The 26375-nt window shown below is 43.7% G+C and overlaps 1 protein-coding gene and 1 long non-coding RNA gene across 3 annotated transcripts in view; both read left to right on the forward strand.

Annotated features, from left to right (window-relative positions):
• The window catches only part of LOC311102790 (melanoma receptor tyrosine-protein kinase-like), a 56114-nt gene that overhangs the window by 16961 nt on the left and 12778 nt on the right, over positions 1-26375 (forward strand). The window contains exons 2-12 of one of the 2 annotated variants that reach the window (XM_084144204.1): positions 18237-18291; positions 18955-19106; positions 19927-20134; positions 20296-20430; positions 20675-20743; positions 20960-21078; positions 21247-21388; positions 21672-21788; positions 22004-22130; positions 23867-23940; positions 24046-24136. In XM_084144204.1, coding sequence (XP_084000330.1) covers positions 19026-19106; positions 19927-20134; positions 20296-20430; positions 20675-20743; positions 20960-21078; positions 21247-21388; positions 21672-21788; positions 22004-22130; positions 23867-23940; positions 24046-24136 — 1163 coding nt within the window. In that variant the 5' untranslated portion in view covers positions 18237-18291; positions 18955-19025. The remainder of the gene's footprint in view (positions 1-18236; positions 18292-18954; positions 19107-19926; positions 20135-20295; positions 20431-20674; positions 20744-20959; positions 21079-21246; positions 21389-21671; positions 21789-22003; positions 22131-23866; positions 23941-24045; positions 24137-26375) is intronic. The other variant, XM_084144203.1, reaches the window with a different exon arrangement.
• On the forward strand, positions 7579-11726 carry LOC311102885. Its single transcript, XR_014610053.1, has 3 exons — positions 7579-8640; positions 9069-9175; positions 9426-11726. It is a non-coding gene; the product is annotated as an uncharacterized lncRNA (long non-coding RNA).

Raw genomic sequence — 26375 nt, forward strand, 5'->3', positions numbered from 1 at the left:
CCACCGATTAAACTACAGTAAGATTAGCACTTGTGAACTGATTAAATTGGTGTCAGCTGACCGGTCACAATCAGTAATACCCTAAGGATCAGGAAACCCTGTTATAGTAGGAGAATGTTGTAGAGATGGAATGCACATTAACTCTATTATTGAGTCAATGAGGGATGGCTAATGTTTATCATGCGCTTTCCTCTTAATAAGTGTCTACCACCAATGGAATGGGCTCACCTCAACACAAGATGTAGGATCTTCATTTTATCATCCTGTTGCAGAAGAACTTTCCTGCAATGCATTAAATGTAAAACTTGTAGTGCATATTTGAGGTTTAAAAAGGCTTCTGAAGTTTGTAGTTTTGACTTTGACATTTTTTACTTGATTTCCCTTACAAAGAATGTATCAATCCCTACAAAAATGGCCATTAACTATAATTCAAATAATAATTCACATTTCCTCTCACTTCATTCATCTCCCAGTGTCTGGTGGAAAGCATACTGAACCAGGTTTTCCTCTAGGTTTCTTTTTTTATCCTGAAAAACTCCCCAGTCCTTAACGATTACAAGCATACCCATAACATGATGCAGCCACCACTATGCTTGAAAATATAGAAGATTTGACGAAAAATAACACTTTGTATTCAGGACAAAAAGTTAATTGCTTTTGCACATTACTTTAGTGCCTTGTTGCAAACAGGATGTATGCTTTGCAATATTTTTATTCTGTACAGGCTTCCTTCTTTTCACTTTGTCAATTAGGTTAGTATTGTGGAGTAACTACAATGTTGTTGATCCATCCTACATTTTCTCCTATCACAGCCATTAAACTCTGCAACTGCTTTAAAGTCACTATTTGCCTCATCGTGAAATCCCTGAGCGGTTTCCTTCCTCTCTGGCAACTAAAGTTAGGAAGGACGTCTGTATCTTTGTAGTGACTGGGTGTATTGATACACCAGCCAAAGCGTAATTAATAACTTCAGCATGCTCAAAGTGATATTCAATGTCTGTTTTTTGTTTTTTTACCCAATAGGTGCCCTTCTTTGCGAGGCAAACCTCCCTGGTCTTTGTGGTTTGAAATGTACTGCTCGACTGAGGGACCTTACAGATAATTGTATGTGTGGGGTACAGAGATGAGGTAGTCATTCAAAAATGATGTCAAACACTATTATTGCACACACTTATTATTTGGCTTGTTAAGTACGTTTTAATCCTAAACTTATTTAGGCTTGCCATAACAAAGGGGTTGAATACTTTTCAGTTTTAATTAATTTGTAAAAATGTCTAATAACATAACTCCACTTTTACATTAAGGGGTATTGTGTGTAAGCCAGTGACAAATAATCTAAATTTAATCAATTTTAAATTCAGGCTGTAACACAACAAAATGTGGAAACGGTCAAGGGGTGTGAATACTTTCTGAAGGCACTGTACATTTGCATCAGCAATTGCTCCATAACCTGTCATCCAGGTTCACAATGGAAATAATAAAGTGTCCTTTAAATCTCTCTGTAACCAACATTGGGAATATAAAGGCTAATTATGGTGTGTACATAATGTATCTGCCCCATTTCTAATGCCTGTTAAGTCAACATACTGTATCATTTGTTTACTCAGGTAGGCCTACACATACTGAAGAAACGGTCTGCATAATGTAAAATTATGCAATATCTATAAATTTTTCAATGGAAGTGAATGTAGAAAGACATGCCACTGAAGAATGTGAGGAAAACTGCAGGCCAATTTCAGATCCCCAGGTATTTTTTTCTCAGGTTCAAACTGTCAGATAGAGGCAAGTACGTTCACTCAGGCCAGGGTGCAGCAGGCTTTTGCTCCAACCAAATAAGTCACACTGCTGATTCAAAAAAGTATGTTTCTTGAAGCCTTCACCAATACCAGCCCTCTGCAGATAAGAGTTTTGGGACTATTCCATTGGTTCCATTGAGCCAGACAAGCTCAGTCAAGCACAGCTAAAGTATTTAAAAGATGTATATATATTTATGTTACCCCCTTTTTTGATCTTGTCTCATCGCTGCAACTACCCAACGGGCTCGGGAGAGTCATGCGTCCTCCGAAACATGACCCGCCTAACCGCGCTCCTTAACACCTGCCAGCTTAACCCGGAAGCCAGCCGCACCAATGTGTTGGAGGAAACACCATTCAACTGACGACCTGGGTCAGCTCGCAGGCACCCGGCCCACCACAAGGAGTCGCTAGAGCGCGATGAGCCAAGTAAAGCCCCACAGGCCAAACCCTCCCCTAACCTGGACGACGCTGGGCCAATTGTGCACTGTCCTATGGGACACCCGGCCATGGCCGATTGTGGCACAGCCCGGGAATGAACCCGGGTCTGTAGTAACACCTCTAGCACTGCGATGCAGTGCCTTAGACCGCTGTGCCACTCAGGAGTCCCTAAAGGTTTATATTTTAACGTAGTGTAGTATTTGAACCCACGTCTGAATTCAATTCACTCTACACAGATTAGGCCATTAGTGCTAACGTCATTCGGTGGGTGCTGATTAGACCTTCAATAGTGCTAACGTCATTCGGTGGGTGCTGATTAGACCTTCAATAGTGCTGTAAGTCAGTAGGTGGGTGCTGATTAGACCTTCAATTGTGCTGTAAGTCAGTAGGTCGATGCTGATTAGACCTTCAATAGTGCTGTAAGTCAGTAGGTGGGTGCTGATTAGACCTTCAATAGTGCTGTAAGTCATTCGGTGGGTGCTGATTAGACCTTCAATAGTGCTGTAAGTCAGTAGGTGGGTGCTGATTAGACCTTCAATTGTGCTGTAAGTCAGTAGGTGGGTGCTAATTAGACCTTCAATTGTGCTGTAAGTCAGTAGGTCGGTGCTGATTAGACCTTCAATAGTGCTGTAAGTCAGTAGGTGGGTGCTGATTAGACCTTCAATAGTGCTGTAAGTCAGTAGGTGGGTGCTGATTAGACCTTCAATAGTGCTGTAAGTCAGTAGGTGGGTGCTGATTAGACCTTCAATAGTGCTGTAAGTCAGTAGGTGGGTGCTGATTAGACCTTCAATAGTGCTGCAAGTCAGTAGGTGAAAATTATAGACCCTTAATGTAATTCTTGAGGCAGGCTGTCTCAGCAGGGCATTTGAGGCTATTTCTGTTATATTATCTTAGGGGATATTGTGGCTGGGGTCAAGCATTCCATATTATTGAATGAGTCATTTTGGTGCAGGAAGGCAGCCCCAGTCAACTGGAGGTGAGAATAGACTTAACACCATGGAGCTGAAAGGCAGAGTGTATCGTACACTATCGTACACTATGCCTATTGTTCATTGTTCATGGTACAACACAATAATAACTAATTATTGTTATTATCGATATCCTACTAGTTCTCTAATTCGGTATCTACTAGTTCTACTTAGGGCCGGATTCAAAGTTGAGATAAGCATGTGCTACTCAGACTTGTTGTCAATGGAAGACTCAAATTGGATGATATTTGGATGAAGTAGGGTGACCCAAATATGAAAATGTACTGTAACTGGTACATAGATAAAGTTTGATCATAAAGTTACTGGTCCACTCCCCTTGTGTCAAACACTTGGATTCAGGAGGCAGGCATTACCAAGGATTTACTTCCGGCTTTATGCAAAGTTGCATAAAGCCGGAAATGTAATACACCAACGGTAACGTCTTATCGTAACTGATTTAAATATGTACCACCTTAAAACCGTCATCACACTTGCGCCTACGCCTTGCTTTGGCTTTGTTTACAAACCGTAAGCTAGCTACAATAGCTCAAGCAGAATGTACGACCAAAGATACTGGTAACCTTTCATCTGTGTTGTGACTGTTAGCTAGCAAGCTACAGTGGCTTGCGAAAGTATTCACACCCCATGGCATTTGTCCTATTTTGTTGCCTTACAACCTGGAATTAAAATATTTTTTGGGGGGGTTTGTATCATTTGATTTACACAACATGCCTATCACTTTGAAGATGCAAAATATGTTTTATTGTTAAACAAACAAGAAATAAGACAAAAAACAGAAAACTTGAGCATAACTATTCACCCCCACCAAAGACAATACTTTGTAGAGCCACCTTTTGCAGCAATTACAGCTGCAAGTCTCTTGGGGTATGTCTCTATAAGCTTGGCACATCTAGCCACTGGGATTTTTGCCCATTCTTCAAGGCAAAACTGCTCCAGCTCCTTCAAGTTTGTCACGCCCTGGCTCTGGGGACTCTTATATGTTGAGCCAGGGTGTGGATTTTCTATGTGTTATTTTCTATGTTGTGTTCTAGATCGTTTAGATCTATGTTGGCCAGGGTGGTTCCCAATCAGAGGCAGCTGTAGCTCGTTGTCTCTGATTGGGGACAATACTTAGGCAGCCTGTTTTCACTAGTTTGGTGTGGGATCTTGTTCCGGAGGGTTTGTTTTGGTGTTATTTACCTAGGACTTCACGTATCGTTTGTTTTGGTTCGTGTTGTACACTAATAAAGTATGTACGCCTATCACGCTGCGCCTTGGTCCGCTTCATCATCTAACGACGATCGTGACAGAAGATCCCACCAAAACAGCACCAAGCCAGTGGTGCGCGTCGCCAGCCCGGTCCGGCCTGTTCCTGCTCCCCGTACCAAGCCTGTGGTGCGCGTCGCTAGCCCGGTCCGGCCCGTTCCTGCTCCCCGCACCAAGCCTGTGGTGCGCGTCGTCAGCCCGGTCCGTTCCTGCTACCCGCACCAAGCCTGTGGTGCGCGTCGCCAGCCCGGTCCGGCCTGTTCCTGCTCCCCGCACCAAGCCAGTGGTGCGCGTCGTCAGCCCGGTCCGGCCCGTTCCTGCTCCCCGCACCAAGCCAGTGGTGCGCGTCGTCAGCCCAGTCCGGCCCGTTCCTGCTCCCCGCACCAAGCCAGTGGTGCGCGTCGTCAGTCCGGCACGGTCCGTGCCTGTTCCACCACCGGTCAGCTGCTCCACACCGGAGCCAGAGCAATCCGCTCCACCGATGTCCAGTCCAGCTCCGGCCAGAGGGGTCAGACCAGACCAGGGGCGCTACGGGGGGGTAGAGAGAGAGTGGTGGTCACGCCCGGAGCCGGATCCGCCCCCGAGGCGGAATGCCCACCCAGCCCCTACCCTCTTGTGTTTGGTTGGCACGGTCGCAGTCCGTGCCTTTGGGGGGGGGGTACTGTCACACCCTGGCTCTGGGGACTCTTATATGATGAGCCAGGGTGTGGATTTTCTATGTGTTATTTTCTATGTTGTGTTCTAGATCGTTTAGATCTATGTTGGCCAGGGTGGTTCCCAATCAGAGGCAGCTGTAGCTCGTTGTCTCTGATTGGGGACCATACTTAGGCAGCCTGTTTTCACTAGTTTGGTGTGGGATCTTGTTCCGGAGGGTTTGTTTTGGTGTTATTTACCTAGGACTTCACGTATCGTTTGTTTTGGTTCGTGTTGTACACTAATAAAGTATGTACGCCTATCACGCTGCGCCTTGGTCCGCTTCATCATCTAACGACGATCGTGACAAAGTTGGATGGGTTCCCGCTGGTGTACAGCAATCTTTAAGTCATACCACAGATTCTCAATTGGATTGAGGTCTGTGCTTTGACTAGGCCATTCCAAGACATTTAAATGTTTCCCCTTAAACCACTCGAGTGTTGCTTTAGCAGTATGCTTAGGGTCATTGTCCTGCTGGAAGGTGAACCTCCGTCCCAGTCTCAAATTTCTGGAAGACTGAAACAGATTTCCCTCAAGAATTTCCCTGTATTTAGCGCCATCCATCATTCCTTCAATTCTGACCAGTTTCCCAGTCCCTGCCAATTAAAAACATCCACACAGCATGATGCTGCCACCATCATGCTTCACTATGGGGATGGTGTTCTCGGGGTGATGAGAGGTGTTGGGTTTGCGCCAGACATAGCGTTTTCCTTGATGGCCAAAAAGCTCCATTTTAGTCTCATCTGACCAGAGTACCTTCTTCCATATGTTTGGGGAGTCTCCCACATGCCTTTTGGCGAACACCAAACGTGTTTGCTTATTTTTTTCTTTAAGCAATGGCTTTTTCTGGCCACTCTTCCGTAAAGCCCAGCTCTGTGGAGTGTATGGCTTAAAGTGGAACTATGGACAGATACTCCAATCTCCACTGTGGAGCTTTGCAGCTCCTTCAGGGTTATCTTTGGTCTTTTTGTTGCTTCTCTGATTAATGACCTCCTTGCCTGGTCCGTGAGTTTTGGTGGGCGGCCCTCTCTTGGCAGGTTTGTTGTGGTGCCATATTCTTTCAATTTTTTAATAATGGATTTAATGGTGCTCCGTGGGATGTTCAAGGTTTCAGATATTTTTTTATAACCCAACCCTGATCTGTACTTCTCCACAACTTTGTCCCTGACCTGTTTGGAGAGCTCTTTGGTCTTCATGGCTTCGCTTGCTTGGTGGTACCCCTTGCTTAGTTGTGTTGCATACTCTGGGGCCTTTCAGAACAGGTGTATATACAGTGGGGGAAAAAAGTATTTAGTCAGCCACCAATTGTGCAAGTTCTCCCACTTAAAAAGATGAGAGAGGCCTGTAATTTTCATCATAGGTACACGTCAACTATGACAGACAAAATGAGATTTTTTTTCTCCATAAAATCACATTGTAGGATTTTTTATGAATTGATTTGCAGTATTTGGTCAATAACAAAAGTTTCTCAATACTTTGTTATATACCCTTTGTTGGCAATGACACAGGTCAAACGTTTTCTGTAAGTCTTCACAAGGTTTTCACACACTGTTGCTGGTATTTTGGCCCATTCCTCCATGCAGATCTCCTCTAGAGCAGTGATGTTTTGGGGCTGTCGCTGGGCAACACGGACTTTCAACTCCCTCCAAAGATTTTCTATGGGGTTGAGATCTGGAGACTGGCTAGGCCACTCCAGGACCTTGAAATGCTTCTTACGAAGCCACTCCTTCGTTGCCCGGGCGGTGTGTTTGGGATCATTGTCATCCTGAAAGACCCAGCCATGTTTCATCTTCAATGCCCTTGCTGATGGAAGGAGGTTTTCACTCAAAATCTCACGATACATGGCCCCATTCATTCTTTCCTTTACACGGATCAGTCGTCCTGGAGAAAAACAGCCCCAAAGCATGATGTTTCCACCCCCATGCTTCACAGTAGGTATGGTGTTCTTTGGATGCAACTCAGCATTCTTTGTCCTCCAAACACGACGAGTTGAGTTTTTACCAAAAAGTTATATTTTGGTTTCATCTGACCATATGACATTCTCCCAATCCTCTTCTGGATCATCCAAATGCACTCTAGCAAACTTCAGACGGGCCTGGACATCTACTGGCTTAAGCAGGGGGACATGTCTGGCACTGCAGGATTTGAGTCCCTGGCGGCGTAGTGTGTTACTGATGGTAGGCTTTGTTACTTTGGTCCCAGCTCTCTGCAGGTCATTCACTAGGTCCCCCCGTGTGGTTCTGGGATTTTTGCTCACCGTTCTTGTGATCATTTTGACCCCACGGGGTGAGATCTTGCATGGAGACCCAGATTGAGGGAGATTATCAGTGGTCTTGTATGTCTTCCATTTCCTAATAATTGCTCCCACAGTTGATTTCTTCAAACCAAGCTGCTTACCTATTGCAGATTCAGTCTTCCCAGCCTGGTGCAGGTCTACAATTTTGTTTCTGGTGTCCTTTGACAGCTCTTTGGTCTTGGCCATAGTGGAGTTTGGAGTGTGACTGTTTTGAGGTTGTGGACAGGTGTCTTTTATACTAATAACAAGTTCAAACAGGTTCCATTAATATAGGTATCTAGTGGAGGACAGAGGAGCCTCTTAAAGAAGAAGTTACAGGTCTGTGAGTGCCAGAAATCTTGCTTGTTTGTAGGTGACCAAATACTTATTTTCCACCATAATTTGCAAATAAATTCATTAAAAATCCTACAATGTGATTTTCTGGAGAAAAAAAAATCTTAATTTGTCTGTCATAGTTGACGTGTACCTATGATGAAAATTACAGGCCTCTCTCATCTTTTTAAGTGGGAGAACTTGCACAATTGGTGGCTGACTGAATACTTTTTTCCCCCACTGTATACTAAGATCATGTGACACTTAGATTGCACACAGGTGGACTTTATTTAACTAATTATGTTACTTCTGAAGGTAATTGGTTGCACCAGATCTTATTTAGGGGCTTAATAGCAAAGGGGGTGAATACATATGCACGCACCACTTTGCCGTTATTTATTTTGTATGATTTTTTGAAACAAGTAATTTTTTGAATTTCACTTCACCAATTTGGACTATTTTGTGTATGTCCATTACATGAAATCCAAATAAAAATCAATTTAAATTACAGGTTGTAATGCAACAAAATAGGAAAAACGCCAAGGGGGATGAATACTTTCGCAAGCCACTGTACTTACCAGAATGCCGGCAAAAGCACACTGTGTTGTGACTGGATGCCATAGTGTAAAATTAACCTTACACTATTTTCCGAAGAATGAAGACTTCTTACAGCAGTGGCTGCTTTTCGTTTAGGGTGGAGAGGCTGCACCTAAAATGTTGATCATGTCACGCGTGAGCAGTACACATTTCGAGTGAAGTTGCTTTATCAATTGGGGAGAACATTCGATTGGTCTTGCCAGGAAGCTAATCCTGAAGACGGATGCTCAACCATCATTGACCGTGGATCTTGCAAGCACTGACCATAATTAATGTAAGTATCAGAGTTAGATGAGTCTGACAGATTAGCCAACATTTTGGGGGGATCGTGGGGCTAACGTTAGATAACGCAACTGTGGCTGCTTTGACTTGTGAACGGTATATTTTCTATAACACACCGGATAGTCACTATATGGTTTTGCTTCTACCAGCCCTTAGCCCCCTACATTGAGTCTTAGAACTTCCAGCACACAGCTGGCACGAAGGAATGTTATCCACAAAAGGAGCTGCGGTGTGTGTATAGTATTTGTAATTTACCCCTGAAAATCCGATTTTGCCATTCCATTGTATGGGTTGTTGTCTTACAGTGGATGTAGCTTGTGCCATTAGGGTTAATCATGATGATTAGGGGGAGGGTGGTTATTATTATTTCACTTTTGTCTTTCCACTATCTAGCTGTAAACATCTACTCTGTCTGCACAGCTCCCAGGCAACCACTGCAGCCGGAATGCTGTGATACATGATCAGCTTTCCCAAGGCAAAGAAGGGGGGATATGCTGTGAAGCCTGTGAAGACAGACCCAACATACTGTAAGTCATAGTTATTCATTTCAAATCTGCATCAATTGAGCATTTTAGGTACACAAAATTCCAAATACAAACAACAAAAAGTGCACGACCAAATATTTCATATTTCAAATTGAGTACTTCAAAATCAACAGAAACCACATTATAGATCACTACATCAACGAATTGATAGCATCATAACTCAGAACAGTAAATAAAAGGAAATTAAATTCACTATCCATTTAACAAACATTTCCCTTTTCAAACATTACAGGCTACGTAGACTCCTGGATCTCCTCTTTAACAAGGTCACTCTTGATCCAGAGCAGTATGTGGGGAAGCTGTGCGAGCTCTCCATCCCAGGACCCCTGTCTGCCCAGTGTGAGAGGCCTGACAAGGAGGCCATAGCTGGATTGGTCTCCTGCCTCAATCTTGGGGATGACTGAAGCCAAGTGGGTGACTGAAGCCTGCTTGATTGAAGTGGGGTACATGTGTCCCCCTCCTCTCCCCCTCCCCTCCCCATCAATCTCCGTAGTTGGTTGCATTTCCTAAAGCCTAAGTAATTCCCTTCTATGTGATATGATATCACATTTTGTTACTTTGTATAGTTATTTTTCAAGCATTTGGACGAGAGATGAGTGTTACAAATTGTACGAATCAATGGATCCTGCACGCTGTAGGTCAAATGTAGGTCACCTTTATTTTGCATGTGTTCATGTAGATCAATATTTCAGCTATGCTGGCCTACTGCAAATGATAAAATAAACATCTGATCAATACATACAATTGTGAACATCTTGTCATTTATAATGCTAATGCAGCGGCACCAATAAACTGTCCAGTACCATTATTGTATGCTGTTTTCATGTACATTCTCTTATGTCTAAGCTTCTAAGGTGACTCAGGCTTTACTAATTATTGTGAAGAAGTGTATCAGTGGACTGTATTCTGTAATTAGTTACAAAACAATAAATGCAATTGTGTATTTCTGCTGTTTGTCTGATATCCAACAGTCCATGATCAGCGCTGTTGACCATGAGAGCATTTAGCAGAGAAAGTGTGTTGAGCAGTGGAGGACTCTGAGGGGAGGACGGCTCATAATAATGGCTGGAACGGAGAAAATGGAATGGCATCAAACACATGGAAACCATGCGTTTGATGTATTTAAAACCATTCCACGAATTCCACTTCAGCCATTACCACAAGCCCGTCCTCCCCAATTAAAGTGCCACCAACCTCCTGTGGTGTTGAGGCATACTATTTAGGCTCAAAATGACATGTGGCCCATTGTTTACCTTGTCATCAATGACATGTGGCCCATTGTTTACCTTGTTACCTGGCAATGACCACAAGGGTATTTCAAAGAGCTGCCAGACGAGGAAAGCTCATGAATATAAGCTCCCTGCCCAATCAGCCTGTTCTTTCAGGCTTCCTGATAGTTACCGATGAGAGAAAAGGTACAATCTCATCAATTCTGAGCATTTTAATAGCAAACAAATATTATGGAGGATGTTTTGGTCATTCAAAGGTTATTTCTACTTGGGAAATAGGATGACTGTGTGGGACCTTTAAGACAGCAGAATTATGGGGCATTCAGCAAGACGGGCATTTTCAGCAGGAACAATTAATGAAACGAAAAGGGCCAATCCTCTCATTATTTCTTCTCCCTTGTTCAGCCAGCAGTCTGAGCGCCTGTTTAAAGAGACAGCGGAGGTGAGTGGGAAGGCTGCAGTTAGTCCACTCATCCCATTTCCTGTGTGAATGAATGATTGTGACCACGTGTGTTTCTGTAAGATAGAGAAAGTGTGAGTGTGTGCGTCCTTGCGTGTGTGCGTTTGCGTAGACTCACCGTACAAATCCACTGTGACCGTAAAGCTCCTCGTATCTCAACAACTAGTGTCCACTCACTCCTCCATCTTTCCCTTCCTCCTCTCCCTCCATCCCTCTAACACTGCCCAAAGGATACATGGCACAGACTCAGGGAATTCCACACTTCTCTGTGAGGCGGGAGGGGAGAGGCAGGCGCCCAGGGGTGGACAGAGGAGAACTCTGGGGGAGGAGAGAGGTCATCTGTGGACCATTACACATGGGAACTGTGACTGGAACTTTAGTTCTATATTTTCAGCTAAGACAAATTACTTTCAATGCCTCTTACAGAAAACATTGGATTTAATGCAAACACACAATTGGCATCATCACTTGTAATGTCGGCTAAATTTACTCATACAGTGGGTGTAAAGGAAAAAGTCAGTTGAAAAAAGAGGGAGATTGCAAAATCTCTCTCATATAGACCCACGCAGTACAACACACACAGGAACTTCTTCCTATGAAGTCTGGCATGGCCTTGTAGTCAAGGATTTCCAAGTTAAACAATCAGTTGAAACCTGTTTTTTTCACAAACAAACAGGAGGAACAGAGCACTAAACCAATAGAGTGATTCCTCACCAGAAAAATAATGATTTAGGGGATTTTACAAAATGTCTTCCATAGGATAGTCCTTTGAAGGAAGGATTATTGACATACAGTGCCTTTGGAAAGTATTCAGACCCCTTGACTTTTTCCAAATTTTGTTACGTTACAGCCTCATTCTAAAACGAACTATGGAAGAAGTTTGGAACCACCAAGACTCTTCCTAGAGCTGGCCACCCGGCCAAACTGAGCAATCGGGGGAAGGACAACCATCTATGCAGCACTCCACCAATCAGGCCTTTATGGTAGAGTGGCCAGACGGACGCCACTCCTCAGTAAAAGGAACGTGACAGCCCACTTGGAGTTTGCCAAAAGGCACTTAAAGACTCGCAGACCATGAGAAACAAGATTCTCTGGTCTTATGAAACCAAGATTGAACTCTTTGGCCTGAATGCCAAGCGGCACGTCTGGAGGAAACCTGGCACCATCCCTATGGTGAAACATGGGGGTGGCAGCATCATGCTGTGGGGATGTTTTTCAGTGGCAGGGACTGGGAGACTAGTCAGGATCGAGGCAAAGATGAATTGAGCAAAGTACAGAGAGATCCTTGATGAAAACTTGCTCCACAGCGCTCAGGACCTCAGACTGGGGGAAAGGTTCACCTTCCAACAGGACAACGACCCTAAGCACACAGCCAAGACAACGCAGGAGTGGCTTCGGAACCAGTCTCTGAATGGCCCAGCCAGAGCCTGGACATGAACCCGATCGAACATCTCTGGAGAGATGAAAATAGCTGTGCTGCAACGCTCTCCATCCAACCTGACAGAGCTTGAAAGGATCGGCAGAGAAGAATAGTATAATAATAATATGCCATACAGGTGTGCCAAGCTTGTAGCGTCATACCCAAGAAGATTTGAGGCTGTAATCGCTGCCAAGGGTGCTTTAACAAAGTACTGAGTAAAGGGTCTGAATACTTATGTAAATGTAATATTTCTGTTTTTTATTTTTAATAAATTAGCAAACATTTCTAAAAACCAGTTTTTGCTTTGTCATTATGGGGTATTGTGTGTAGATTGATGAGGGGGGAAAAACAGCTTAATACATTTTAGAATAAGGCTGTAACATAACAAAATGTAAAAAAAAAAGTTTGCATATTTATGCCATTTTGGCCTTACCCAGGCCTCCTTTAAGACTCCATAGTGTTTCATCTGTAGGTGCTATAAGGCTTTGGTGTCATATGAAGCTTTACCGCTTGCTCTGTAACATGAGTAGTATTTTATTTATTTATATAACTTAACATAAATGTATGAATATTAAAAGCTATAAACATCCAAATTAAAAAATGTACCATCTTTTGGAAAATGTTCAACATATTATTGAAGTCGCTCTGGATAAGAGCGTCTGCTAAATTACTTTAAAAAAAACAAAAACAAAAACATAATATACTCTGTATCAAATCAAATCAAATGTTATTTGTCACACATGTTTAGCAGATGTTATTGCGGGTGTAGCGAAATGCTTGTGTTTCTAGCTCCAACAGTGCAGTATATCTAACAATTCACACAACCTAAAAGTAAAATAATGCAATTAAGGAATATAGAAATATTAGGATGAGCAATGTCAGAGTGGCATATACTAAATACAGTAGAATAGAATACAGTATATACATTTGAGATGAGTAAAACAAAAATGTGTAAACATTATTAGAGTGACTAGTGTTCCAGTGATTTCAAGTCTGTATATGGGGCAGCAGCCTCTAAGGTGCAGGGTTATGTAACCGGGTGGAAGCCACCTAGTGATGGCAATTTAACAGTTTGATGGCCTTGAGATAGAAGCTGTTTTTCAGTCTCTCGGTCCCAGCTTTGATGCACCTGTACTGACCTCGCCTTCTGGATGATAGCGGGGGGAACAGGCAGTAGCTTGGGTGGTTGTTGTCCTTGATGATCTTTTTGGCCTTCCTGTGACATCGGGTGCTGAAGGTGTCCTGGAGGGCAGGTAGTTTGACCCCGGTGATGCGTTGGGCAGACCGCACCACCCTCTGGAGAGCCCTGCGGTTGCGGGGGCGGTGCAGTTGCCGTACCAGACGGTAATACAGCCCGACATGATGCTCTCAATTGTGCATCTGTAAATGTTTGTGAGGGTTTTAGGTGCAAAGCCACATTTCTTCAGATCGTCAGTGATGTGTACGTCGAGGAACTTGAAGCTTTCCACCTGCTCCACAGCGGTCCCGTCGATGTGGATAGGGGCGTGCTCCCTCTGCTGTTTCCTGAAATCAACAATCAGCTCCTATATTTTGTCGACATTGAGGGAGAGGTTATTTTCCTGGCACTACACTCCCAGGGCCTTCACCTCCTCTCTGTAGGCTGTCTCATCATTGTTGATAGGGGCATATCAAAGTTCCAGAGTGGGATCTCTAATAGTTTTAAAGTTATGATCCAATTTGTAAGCATTACAAAAGAGTGAATGTGAAAATCGATTCAAAATGGTCGCCCTCTGCTGGTGATTTGCAGGATGTGATTGGTTACATTGCCTACTATGCCAATTTCTCTGTATAAAATTGGCCATAACTTTAAAACTAGCAGAGATCCCACTTTGGAACTTTGATATGCCTGTAGAGTATATTATGTTCAACAATAAATAAATACATATTTTATTCATGTTTATATTTTTCAATATTCATAAATAAATAAAAAGTTATTGAAATCAAAATACTACATATTACAGCACGAGCTTCATATGACACCCATTTTTGCTTTGTAGCGTCTACAGTTGAAACATTATGGAGTCTTAAAGGAGGCCTGGGTAAGGCCAAACTAATACATTTTAAACAATACAGTACAGCACAATATTGTACAAGATCAAATGTGTACATTAAACAATACATTAAAGTGGCAATCAGCAATTGAAACAATAACAAATCGTACTCCCCACCACTGTTTCGGTATAAAGCAGGGGGATGGGCTTGGAGAAATGTTACCACTCTCAAATTCAAAGACAGAGCTATGGATGCAAGGACTGACCATCCATGATTTCAAAATTATAGTTTCATCCATGTTTTGTTTATGCTATACAGTGTTTGTTTACATTTACTTTGTTTACAAACATTGAAGTAAAACAAGTTCTATTTTGGGTTATGATGGGGTATGACAGTTGAACTAAGCTCATGAGACATTTAAACGTTATATTCTTAAAGAATCAATGGGTACATGTAATAAATGTATAAGTCCAAAAAGGGATGTAACAACTGCTGATTGTCCCTTTAAACAATACAGTATATATTGAATAGAAATCTGGAAACACTGGGCAGTTACATGAATCCCCCCCCCCCCCCCCACCACCCCAAAAAGAAAAGAAAAAATCAAGTTGAATTGTTTGTGTAGCATTTTACATTTTAGTCATTTAGCAGACGCTCTTATCCAGAGCGACTTACAGTTAGTGAGTGCGTACATGTTTTTTTTTGTTATACTGGCCCCCCGTGGAAACCGAACCCACAACCCTGGCGTTGCAAGCGCCATGCTCTACCAACTGAGCTACATGGGGCTTAAAAGTTGTATTCTTTAGTGATCCAATTGACATTTTAGTCATTTAGCAGACGTTCTTATCCAGAGCGACTTACAATTAGTGAGTGCATACATTTTTCATACTGGCCCCCCATGGGAGCATCTGAGATAATTTCATTCACTTTCTTTTCATTCTATTATAAACTAACACCACCAACATTTCTGTCCACCCCCATCATTCTCTCCAGAGTAGAGCCGCATGTAAAAGTGATTGAGCTCCAGGAGGAGTACGACCCACCCCTCCAGCCCTCATCCCCCTCTTTTCTTTTGGGAATGTGTCTGTGGGAGGAGGAATGAGAGTGGGAACAAGGTTTGAGTGAGGGGTATGAGGCCGGATGACCGCAGATGATGGTAGACTAAGGAAACAAGCTTGATCCTATTACAGGAAGTGTGTGGAGAAAGGGTTAAGGGTCAAGTCCTTCAGGGAGTGAAGCATACAGAGGCAGAGGAGCTCCACAGTAGTGTAGGCTACATCAGTGCACGGAGAGTCTGCAGATAGGACACATATACAGTTGATGTCAGAAGTTTACATACACTTAGGTTGGAGTCATTAAAACTCATTTTTCAACCACTCCACAAATTTCTTGTTAACAAACTATAGTTTTGGCAAGTCGGTTAGGACATCTACTTTGTGCATGACACAAGTCATTTTTCCAACAATTGTTTACAGACAGATTATTTCACTTATAATTCACTGTATCACAATTCCAGTGGGTCAGAAGTTTACATACACTAAGTTGACGGTGCGTGTAAACAGCTTGGAAAATTCCAGAAAATGATGTCATGGCTTTAGAAGCTTCTGATAGGCTAATTGACATAATTTGAGTCAATTGGAGATGTACCTGTGGATGTATTTCAAGGCCTACCTTCAAACTCAGTGCCTCTTTGCTTGACATCATGGGAAAATCAAAAGAAATCAGCCAAGATGCCAAATGTAGACCTCCACAAGTCTGGTTCATCCTTGGGAGCAATTTCCAAACGCCTGAAGGTACCACGTTCATCTGTACAAACAATAGTACGCAAGTATAAACACCATGGGACCATGCAGCCGTCATACCGCTCAGGAAGGAGACGCGTTCTGTCTCCTATAGATGAACGTACTTTGGTGAGAAAAGTGCAAATCAATTCCAGAACAACAGCAAAGGACCTTGTGAAGATGCTGGAGGAAACAGGTACAAAAGTGTCAATATCCACAGTAAAACGAGTCCTATATCGACATAACCTGAAAGGCAGCTCAGCAAGGAAGAAGCCACGGCTCCAAAACCACCATAAAAAAGCCAGACTACGGTTTGCAACTGCATTTGGGGACAAAGATCGTACTTTTTGGAGAAATGTCCTCTGGTCTGATGAAACAAAAATAGAACTGTTTGGCCATAATGACCATCGTTATGTTTGGAGAAAAAAGGGGCAGGCTTGCAATCCGAAGAACACCATCCCAACCGTTAAGCACGGGGGTGGCAGCATCATGCTGTGGGGGTGCTTTGCTGCAGGAGGGACTGGTGCACTTCACAAAATAGATGGCATCATGAGGAAGGAAAATTATGTGGATATATTGAAGCAACATCTCAAGGCATCAGTCAGGAAGTTAAAGCTTGGTCGCAAATGGGTCTTCCAAATGGACAATGACCCCAAGCATACTTCCAAAGTTGTGGCAAAATGGCTTAAGGACAACAAAGTCAAGGTATTGGAGTGGCCATCACAAAGCCCTGACCTCAATCCTATAGAAAATGTGTGGGAAGAACTGAAAAAGTGTGTGCGAGCAAGGAGGCCTACAAACCTGACTCAGTTACACTAGCTCTGTCAGGAGGAATGGGCCAAAATTCACCCAACTTATTGTGGGAAGCTTGTGGAAGGCTACCCGAAACGTTTGACCGAAGTTAAACAATTTAAAGGCAACGTTACCAAATACTATTTGAGTGTATGTAAACTTCTGACCCACTGGGAATGTGATGAAAGAAATATCAGCAGAAAATAAATCATTCTCTCTAGTATTATTCTGACATTTCACATTCTTAAAATAAAGTGGTGATCCTAACTGACCTAAGACAGGGAATTTTTACTAGGATTAAATGTCAGGAATTGTGAAAAACTGAGTTTAAATGTATTTGGCTAAGGTGTATGTAAACTTCCGACTTCAACTGTATGCAGTTATGCACACACATACACAGGTAAGCATACACACGCACACTTAGGAACTAAGGGCGAGGATGTGCTTCCAGATGTCAGATTGCCCCAGAATGACATTGACCTGAACACTGAAGCAGCGTGGGGGGAACAGATACAAAACCAGGAGAGAGGGTGCAGCTGTGTTGATCTTAGTCACATCACTGAGTGAGGCCTGCTTAGGAACACACATGGAGCTCAATGTCCACTAATATGCATGTGAACTGCAGTTACATGTGAAGAAGTACAGTTAGGGACTGGAAAGTTCCAGCCAGAACATTCTATTTAGAGCATTATCTTCTGTTTTAGATGTAAACAAAAGGCACCTATCAATACATTTTATGATAACAAAGGTGATCCTGCCAGAACATGAGATACGACAGCTGTGTAATCAACCCAAGGCTCTAATGTTATTACACATTACAATGCACATGCATTATGATGGCAGTTGGTTAGTGGAACAGGAGGGGGGTACTGAGGAGCCATACCTACACCTGCACACTAATATTCTGACTTAGTCAAGAAGCAAATATGGCCTATGATTTTACTTATAATGTATTTGTAACATTTGTTCAAGGCCTAGGATCTTGCAACTTGTTAAGTTAAAAGCGGTTTCTTGAAGAATGACTTGCCTGTATACCTTATTAACCACAGCATGACTCTCTGAAAAGCTTTCTCGCAAGCTAAACTAATATGAACCACAAGCTAAGCTAAACTAATATGAACCACAAGCTAAGCTAAACTAATATGAACCACAAGCTAAGCTAAACTATTATGAACCACAAGCTAAGCTAAACTATTATGAACCACAAGCTAAGCTAAACTAATATGAACCACAAGTATATCAGACTTATTCAATGTTTTGTTTGGCTACATCCCCATGCTCATGCTGTGAGCCCTGTTGTCTGGTCCCAAGATAAATTACACAGGGACTTTGTTTATTCCCTTACCAGCTGCTTCCATCTTCTCCCTCAGCTCCCACTGACTACAGCATCTGCCTCTAAAACTGTGAGTGTGTGTGCTCAACTCATGATACCCAACTCTCCTCACCATCCACAACACCTCCCCAAAATACACCCTTTCACAGGCTATGGTTCTCCCTCATTGGAAGAACAGGTACATTAAATTAAGCTTGTGAAAACTAACTATAGGTGTCCCAGAAAAATCTGAGCCAACCTATGCCGGTTGAGACACAATGATGTTAGAGTTTCAGAGGGCAGCAAAGTGCATGCGTGGAAGAACTTTCTTTCTCTCCTTCCTGATGATGGCGTGATGAACATTCCTCCTTGGTTGGTGTATAGCTTGCAGCAGTGTAGAATTAATGATGTGTCAACCTCTCATCTCCTCAGAACCTGTCCAACCTGTTGTGGAGACTCTCTGTAATGACATTTCACTTTATGTTAGGACTGACAGACAGTCATTATGTCACCATTACCTGCACCTCAACACCATTAAGTTGAACTGTGCCCATAGTAGGTTGGGTTTCATGGTGATATTCAGTGGAAATTTGTTTGGAAATGTACAGTTTCCACTAAATGATGTCTCTCATCCAAAAGTTGGAATCATTATGTAAATTACTCATACAGCTAACATTAAAGCCAAAGTTTGATGTATACAATTAGCAACTAAACTTCCATAGTGAAACAATGTTTTTTTCTCTTCTGGTTTCAGTGTGTCAGGGGATCAGCAACAGCCTGACACTGCTGGGGACTGAAGACAACCACTACAACAACCTGGTGAGGATGTACAGCAACTGTACCGTGGTCCTGGAGAACCTAGAGCTCACCTACATCCAGGACTACCATGACCTGTCCTTCCTCAAGGTAAGGAGATGGAGGGTTCGATTCCTATACCTTGCAGTGGTTCCTACCTATCCACCTTCCCTATGTCCTATAGCTCCTCACCCTCTCTCTAATCTAAGGTGACCTGAGAGAAAATAGTGTTGCAGCCATTTCAGTACTTTTCCTTCCGTGGCTTCTAGCTCCTAGTTGAATGCACTGACTGTAAGTAACTCTGGATAAGAGTCTGCTAAATGACTACAATGTCAATGTAATAGTCAGAATAAAGCTTTTCTCTCCTTTGTGACTTTACTACCACCAACTGAACAATGATTGTATTGCAATTTTAACTGGAATTACCTCCAACGTAGTACAGAGTAGGTTGCATGACCACTAGACCAAACTCTGGCACGTTCCATGATTTCCCCCTTTATCTCCCCAATTTCGTGATATCCAACTGCGATCCAATTACGATCTTGTCTCATCGCTGCAACTCCCCAACGGGCTCAGGAGAGGCGAAGGTCGAGTCATGCGTCCTCCGAAACATGACCCGCCAAAACGCGCTTCTTAACACCTGCCCGCTTAACCCGGAAGCCAGCTGCACCAATGCGTCGGAGGAAACACAGTTCAACTGACGACCGAAGTCAGCCTGCAGGCGCCCGGCCTGCCACAAGCAGTCGTTAGAGCGCGATGAGCCAAGTAAAGACCCCCCGGCCAAACCCTCCCCTAACCTGGGCCAATTGTGCGCCGCCATATGGGACTCCCGGTCACAGCCTGGGATCGAACCCGGGTCTGCGATGCAGCCAGTGCATTCGGGAGGCCCTCCATAATAGTACTTCTATTCATTTCTATGTTCTCCCTCCAGTCCATTCAGGAGGTTGGAGGATACGTTCTGATCGCCCTCAACAAGGCAGCCAGCATCCCTCTGGAGAACCTGCGTCTTATCCGAGGACACTCCCTCTTCTTTGACAAGTATGCCCTGGCTGTAATTCTCAACTACGAGACGAACCACTCCTCTGTGACCCTCAACTACACCAGGGGCCTGAGGGAGCTGAAGCTGAGTGGACTGACAGGTTAGTGGGTGACTGGGAGGTCCATTTCAGTGACTTAAAGTACTTTTATGTATTTGAGGTGCGCTTGATTTAGCTTGGAGTTAGAATGTTGGGGTCTATATATCATTGGTTCCATTACACAGGCCAGACAACATATCTATGTGTCCTTCTATTTTGCACAGAGATTCTCAAGGGAGGTGTGAAAATTGCCCAAAATCCTTTGCTGTGTAATGTGGAGACCATCCAGTGGTGGGACATGGTAAATAAGGCCATAAACCCTAGTATGGAGTTCAAACTGGAGAGCTATGGCCGTTACTGTAAGTATGCTAGCTTCATTAACACTTAGTATAGTAATGAATCCTTCTCTCCTTAGTGTTCAGTGGAATCGTTTTGGGGTTGTTGTTTGTATGTTGCACAACTATTATGATAATTCCATATGATACAGCTTTCGGGTTTGTGATTTATAACCAAACTTGCATGGCCAGGTTTAACCATGGGTTACAACAGTATTCTATGAATGACATCATTCAGATGTTAGGCAGTGTTTTTCTCACCTTACAGGTGACAAGTGTGACCCGGGATGCTACAATGGATCGTGCTGGTCGCCAGGACCAGAGAACTGTCAAACCTGTAAGGATCCACTCTTCTCTCCCCGAAATTAGCATGAGAGTAGTCACACAAAAACCTCACATGCTATTTCTCTTGCATGATATGATATTGGTAGAATATTTTGTTCATGTTGAAAGTATTTTGTCGCTTGCTCATTTTCACCCACAGACCCTTGCGCTCAGTGATGGGTGTGTTTTGTTGACTGGTCCTCTCTCTCCAACTCCCATCTTTCCTCAGTTACCAAGCTGACGTGTGCAGAGCAGTGCTCTGGAAGGTGTAGAGGTCCTAAACCCAGCGACTGCTGTAATGAACACTGTGCTGCAGGCTGCACCGGCCCTAGGCCTACCGAGTGTCTGGTGAGAGACTCTTCTGACTTCGATAAATTCATCATTTTCCAAAAGTTATAATCACATAGGAAACACATTTAAAAGACAACAGGCAGACCCACACCTGGGCTGCTCCAGATATTGTTGGCAATATTGCACACTCATTGTGATCGTAGTCTTTCATTCTTGTATTCAAAGGCCTGTAGAGACTTCCAGGATGATGGCACATGTAAGGATGCCTGCCCCCCTACCATGCTCTACAATCCCAACACCCACCAGCTGGCTTCCAACCCTAACGCCAAGTACACGTTCGGGGCCACTTGTGTGAAGAACTGCCCACGTAAGGCCATCTACATTATCAATGGGTTAATAAAGATGAGGTCTGCTCAGAAAGGTACAACGTTACTGAATGGCCAGATAGAATTGGGAATTGTGCTCTATTTGTTACTTTCGCATCTGCAACGTTCAGAACGTTTCACCTCAGTGAATACACCCCATTATCTAGAAAACGCCCCCTCCACTGTACCTACATGGTGAAGAGACTTTTGCCTATAATTGTCTGGAGTGGTGAAGGTGACTTTGGGTGACCCCTGACCTGTCCTGTGATTGGTTGTTTCTTATAGATAACTATGTGGTGACGGACCACGGGGCATGTGTCAGAACATGCAGCGGCAACACACACGAGGTGGAGGAAAATGGTGTCAGGAGGTGCAAGAAGTGTGACGGAATCTGTCCGAAAGGTAAAATATTGCAAATGTAACTGTCTGTTTTTATTTGATTTATTTTACCTTTATTTAACCAGGTAAGCCAGTTGAGAACTGCGACCTGGCCAAGATTAAGCTGGGCAACATAAATGTGCTTTATTTTCAACTTTGCTAGCTGTGTCATTTCTAAACCTCATAATGCTGCATTGGATCGTCAATGATTTCAATGTTTTTGTGTTCTTCTCATCTAGTTTGCGATGGACTTGGAATGGGGCTGCTTACTAAGGTCTTGTCAATCAACGCATCTAACATTGATTATTTCAAAAACTGCACCAAAATCAATGGAGATGTTTCAATTTTCCAGATATCTTTGGATGGGTAAGGATTAACAATCGCATTGTACGGTGTGTCCATGGGCTGTCCTAATATGCACACTGTAACAGTGAAATACAATGCAATTTACTCTGTGTTCATTCAAATTACTTTGAATAAACTTTAAATGACTGTGTTTTGAACTACTTCCTCTAATATATGTACAGTGCCTTCGGAAAGTATTCAGACCCCTTGACTTTTTCCACATTTTGTTACGTTAAAGCCTTATTCTGAAATGGATTTTAAAAAAAAATTAAATCAGCAATCTACACACAATACCCTTTAATGAAAAAGCGAAAACAGGTTTAGACATTTTTGCAAATGTATAACAAAAAAAAAACTGAAATAACTTATTTACGTAAGTATTCAGACCCTTTGCTATGAGACTCAAAATTGAGCTCAGGTGCATCCTGTTTCCATTGATCATCCTTGAGATGTATCTACAACTTGACTGGACTCCACCTGTGGTAAATTCAATTGATTGGACATGATTTGGAAAGGCACACACCTGTCTATATAAGGTCCCACAGTTGACAGTGCATGTCAGAGCAAAAACCAAGCCATGAGGTCGAAGGAATTGTCCGTAGAGCTCCGAGACAGGATAGTGTCGAGGCACAGGTCTGGGGAAGGGTACCAAAAAATGTCTGCAGCATTGAAGGTCCCCAAGAACACAGTGGTCTCCATCATTCTTAAATGGAAGAAGTTTGGAACCACCACGACTCGTCCTAGAGCTGGCCGCCCGACCAAACTGAGCAATCGGGAGAGAAGGGCCTTGGTCAGGGAGGTGATCAAGAACCTGATGGACACTCTGACAGAGCTCTAGAGTTCCTCTGTGGAGATGGGAGAACCTTCCAGAAGGACAACCATCTCTACAGCACTCCACCAATCAGGCCTTTATGGTAGAGTGACCAGACGGAAGCCACTCCTCAGTAAAAGGCACATGACATCCCGCTTGGAGTTTGCCAAAAGGCACTTAAAGACTCTCAGACCATGAGAAACAAGATTCTCTGGTCTGATGAAACCAAGATTGAATTCTTTGGCCTGAATGCCAAGCGTCACATCTGGAGGAAACCTTGCACCGTCCCTACGATGAAGCATGGTGGTGGCAGCATCATGCTGTGGGGATGTTTTTCAGCGGCAGGGACTGGGAGACTAGTCAGGATCGAGGGAAAGATGTACGGAGCAAAGTACAGAGAGATCCTTGATGAAAACCTGCTCCAGAGCGCCCAGGACCTCAGACTGGGGCGAAGGTTCACCTTCCAACAGGACGACGACCCTAAGCACACAGCCAAGACAATGCAGGAGTTGCTTCGGGACAAGTCTCTGAATGTCGTTGAGTGGCCCAGCCAGAGGCCGGACTTGAACCCAATCGAACATCTCTGGAGAGTCCTGAAAATAGCTGTGCAGCAATGCTCTCCATCCAACCTGACAGAGCTTGAGAGGATCTGCAGAGAAGAATGGGAGAAACTCCCGAAATACAGGTGTTCCAAGCTTGTAGCGTCATACCCAAAAAGACTCAAGGCTGTAATCGGCGCCAAAGGTGCTTCAACAAAGTACTGAGTAAAGGGTCTGAATACTTATGTAAATGTCATATTTCAGTTTTTCAATCAATTTTAGAATAAGGCTGTAACCTAACAAAATGTGGAAAAAGTCAAGGGGTCTGAATACTTCCCGAAGGCACTGTATGTATATACGTATATATGTGTGTGTATAATATGTGTCTTTGTAATTGCTTCTCTCAGTGATAGGTACACATCAACACCAAAAATGGACCCTGCTAAACTGGAATATTTCAAGACTGTGAAGGAAATTTCAGGTAGAACAGATGTTTAACTTATGTTCAATTGTTTTGTAATTCCTCCAAGAGTAACAAAAGCAAAGACAATGCTTGATTACATTTATTTTTGTTATTTTCCTAAAGGGTTTTTGCTGATACAAGCTTGGCCCGAGCACCTCGACTCTCTCAGTCCATTTGAAAACCTAGAGATTATCAGAGGAAGGACCAAACATTTGTAAGTGTATCTCTGTCAAATCAAATCAAATTTTATTTGCCACATGCGCCGAATACAACAGGTGTAGACCTTACAATGAAATGCTTACTTAAAAGCCGTTAACCAACAATGCAGTTTTAAGAAAAGAAGGAGTGTTGTATGGCATTGAAGCTCGTTTGGAGGTTTGTTAACACAGTGTCCAATGAAGGGCCAGATGTATACAAAATGGTGTCGTCTGCGTAGAGGTGGATCTGAGAATCACCAGCAGCAAGAGCGACATCATTGATATACACAGAGAAAAGAGTCGGCCCAAGAATTGAACCCTGTGGCACCCCCATAGAGACTGCCATAGGTCCAGACAACAGGCCCTCCGATTTGACACATTGAACTCTATCTGAGAATTAGTTGGGAACCAGGCGAGGCAGTCATTTGAGAAACCAAGGCTCTTTAGTCTGCCAATAAGAATGCGGTGATTGACAGAGTCAAAAGCCTTTGCCAAGTCGATGAAGACGGCTGCACAGTACTGTCTATTATCGATCGTGGTTATAATATCGTTTAGGACTTTGAGCGTGGCTGAGGTGCACCCAAGACCAGCTCGGAAACCGGATTGCATAGCGGAGAAGGTACGGTGTGATTCGAAATGGTCGGTGATCTGTTTGTTAACTTGGCTTTCAAAAACTTTCGAAAGGCAGGGCAGGATGGATATAGGTTGCAGCGGAGGGTGCAGAGCTGGTGACCGGGGTAGTGGTAGCCAGGTGGAAAGCATGGCCAGCCGTAGCAAAATGCTTGTTGAAATTCTCGATTATTGTAGATTTATCGGTGGTGATAGTGTTTCCTAGCCTCAGTGCAGTGGGCAGCTGGGAGGAGGTGCTCTTATTCTCCATGGACTTTACAGTGTCCCAAAACTTTTTGGAGTTAGTGCTACAGGATGCACATTTCTGTTTGAAAAAGCTAGCCTTTGCTTTCCTGTCTCATCGTTGTCGGTGATCAGGCCTACCACTGTTGTGTCATCTGCAAACTTAATGATGGTGTTGGAGTCGTGCTTGGCCATGCAGTCATGGGTGAACAGGGACTACAGGAGGGGACTGAGTACGCACCCCTGAGGGGCCCCCGTGTTGAAGATCAGCGTGGCAGATGTGTTGTTACCTACCCTTACCACCTGGGGGCGGCCCGTCAGGAAGTCCAGGATCCAGTTGCAGAGGGAGGTGTTTAGTCCCAGGGTCCTTAGCTTAGTGATGAGCTTTGAGGGCACTATGGTGTTGAACGCTGAGCTGTAGTCAATGAATAGCATTCTCACGTAGGTGTTCCTCTTGTCCAGGTGGCAAAGGGCAGTGTGGAGTGCAATAGAGAATGCATCATCTGTGGATCTGTTGGGGCGGTATGCAAATTGAATGACCAGCCTTTCAAAGCACTTCATGGCTACAGACGTGAGTGCTATGGGTCGGTAGTCATTTAGGCAGGTTATCTTAGTGTTCTTGGGCACAAGGACTATGGTGGTTGGTATTACAGACTCAGTCAGGGACATGTTGAAAATGTCAGTGAAGACACTTGCTTAAAAGTCTTACTCACATCGGCTACGGAGAGCGTGATCACATAGTCATCCGGAACAGCTGATGCTCTCATGCATGCTTCAGTGTTGCTTGCCTCAAAGCGAGCATAGAAGTGATTTAGCTCGTCTGGTAGGCTTGTGTCACTGGGCAGCTCGTGGCTGTGCTTCCCTTTGTAGTCTGTAATAGTTTTCAAGCCCTGCCACAGCCGACGAGCGTCGGAGCCGGTGTAGTACGATTCAATCTTAGTCCTGTATTGACTCTTTGCCTGTTTGATGGTTCGTCGGAGGGCATAGCGGGATTTCTTATAAGCGTCCGGGTTAGAGTCCCGCTCCTTGAAAGCGGCAGCTCTACCCTTTAGCTCAGTGCGGATGTTGCCTGTAATCCATTGCTTCTGGTTGGGGTATGTACGTACGGTCACTGTGGGGACGACGTCATCGATGCACTTATTGATGAAGCCAGTGTCTGATGTGGTGTACTCCTCAATGCTATCGGAAGAATCCCGGAACATATTCCAGTCTGAACTAGCAAAACAGTCCTGTAGCTTAGCATCTGCGTCATCTGACCACTTCCTTATTAACCGAGTCACTGGTGCTTCCTGCTTTAGTTTTTGCTTATAAGCAGGAATCAGTAAATATAGAGTTATGGTCAGATTTGCCAAATGGAGGGCGAGGGAGAGCTTTGTACGCGTCTCTGTGTGTGGAGTAAAGGTG

This window comes from Coregonus lavaretus (assembly GCF_964263955.1).
Source record: "Coregonus lavaretus genome assembly, chromosome: 2".
NCBI classification, from domain to species: Eukaryota; Metazoa; Chordata; class Actinopteri; order Salmoniformes; family Salmonidae; genus Coregonus; species Coregonus lavaretus.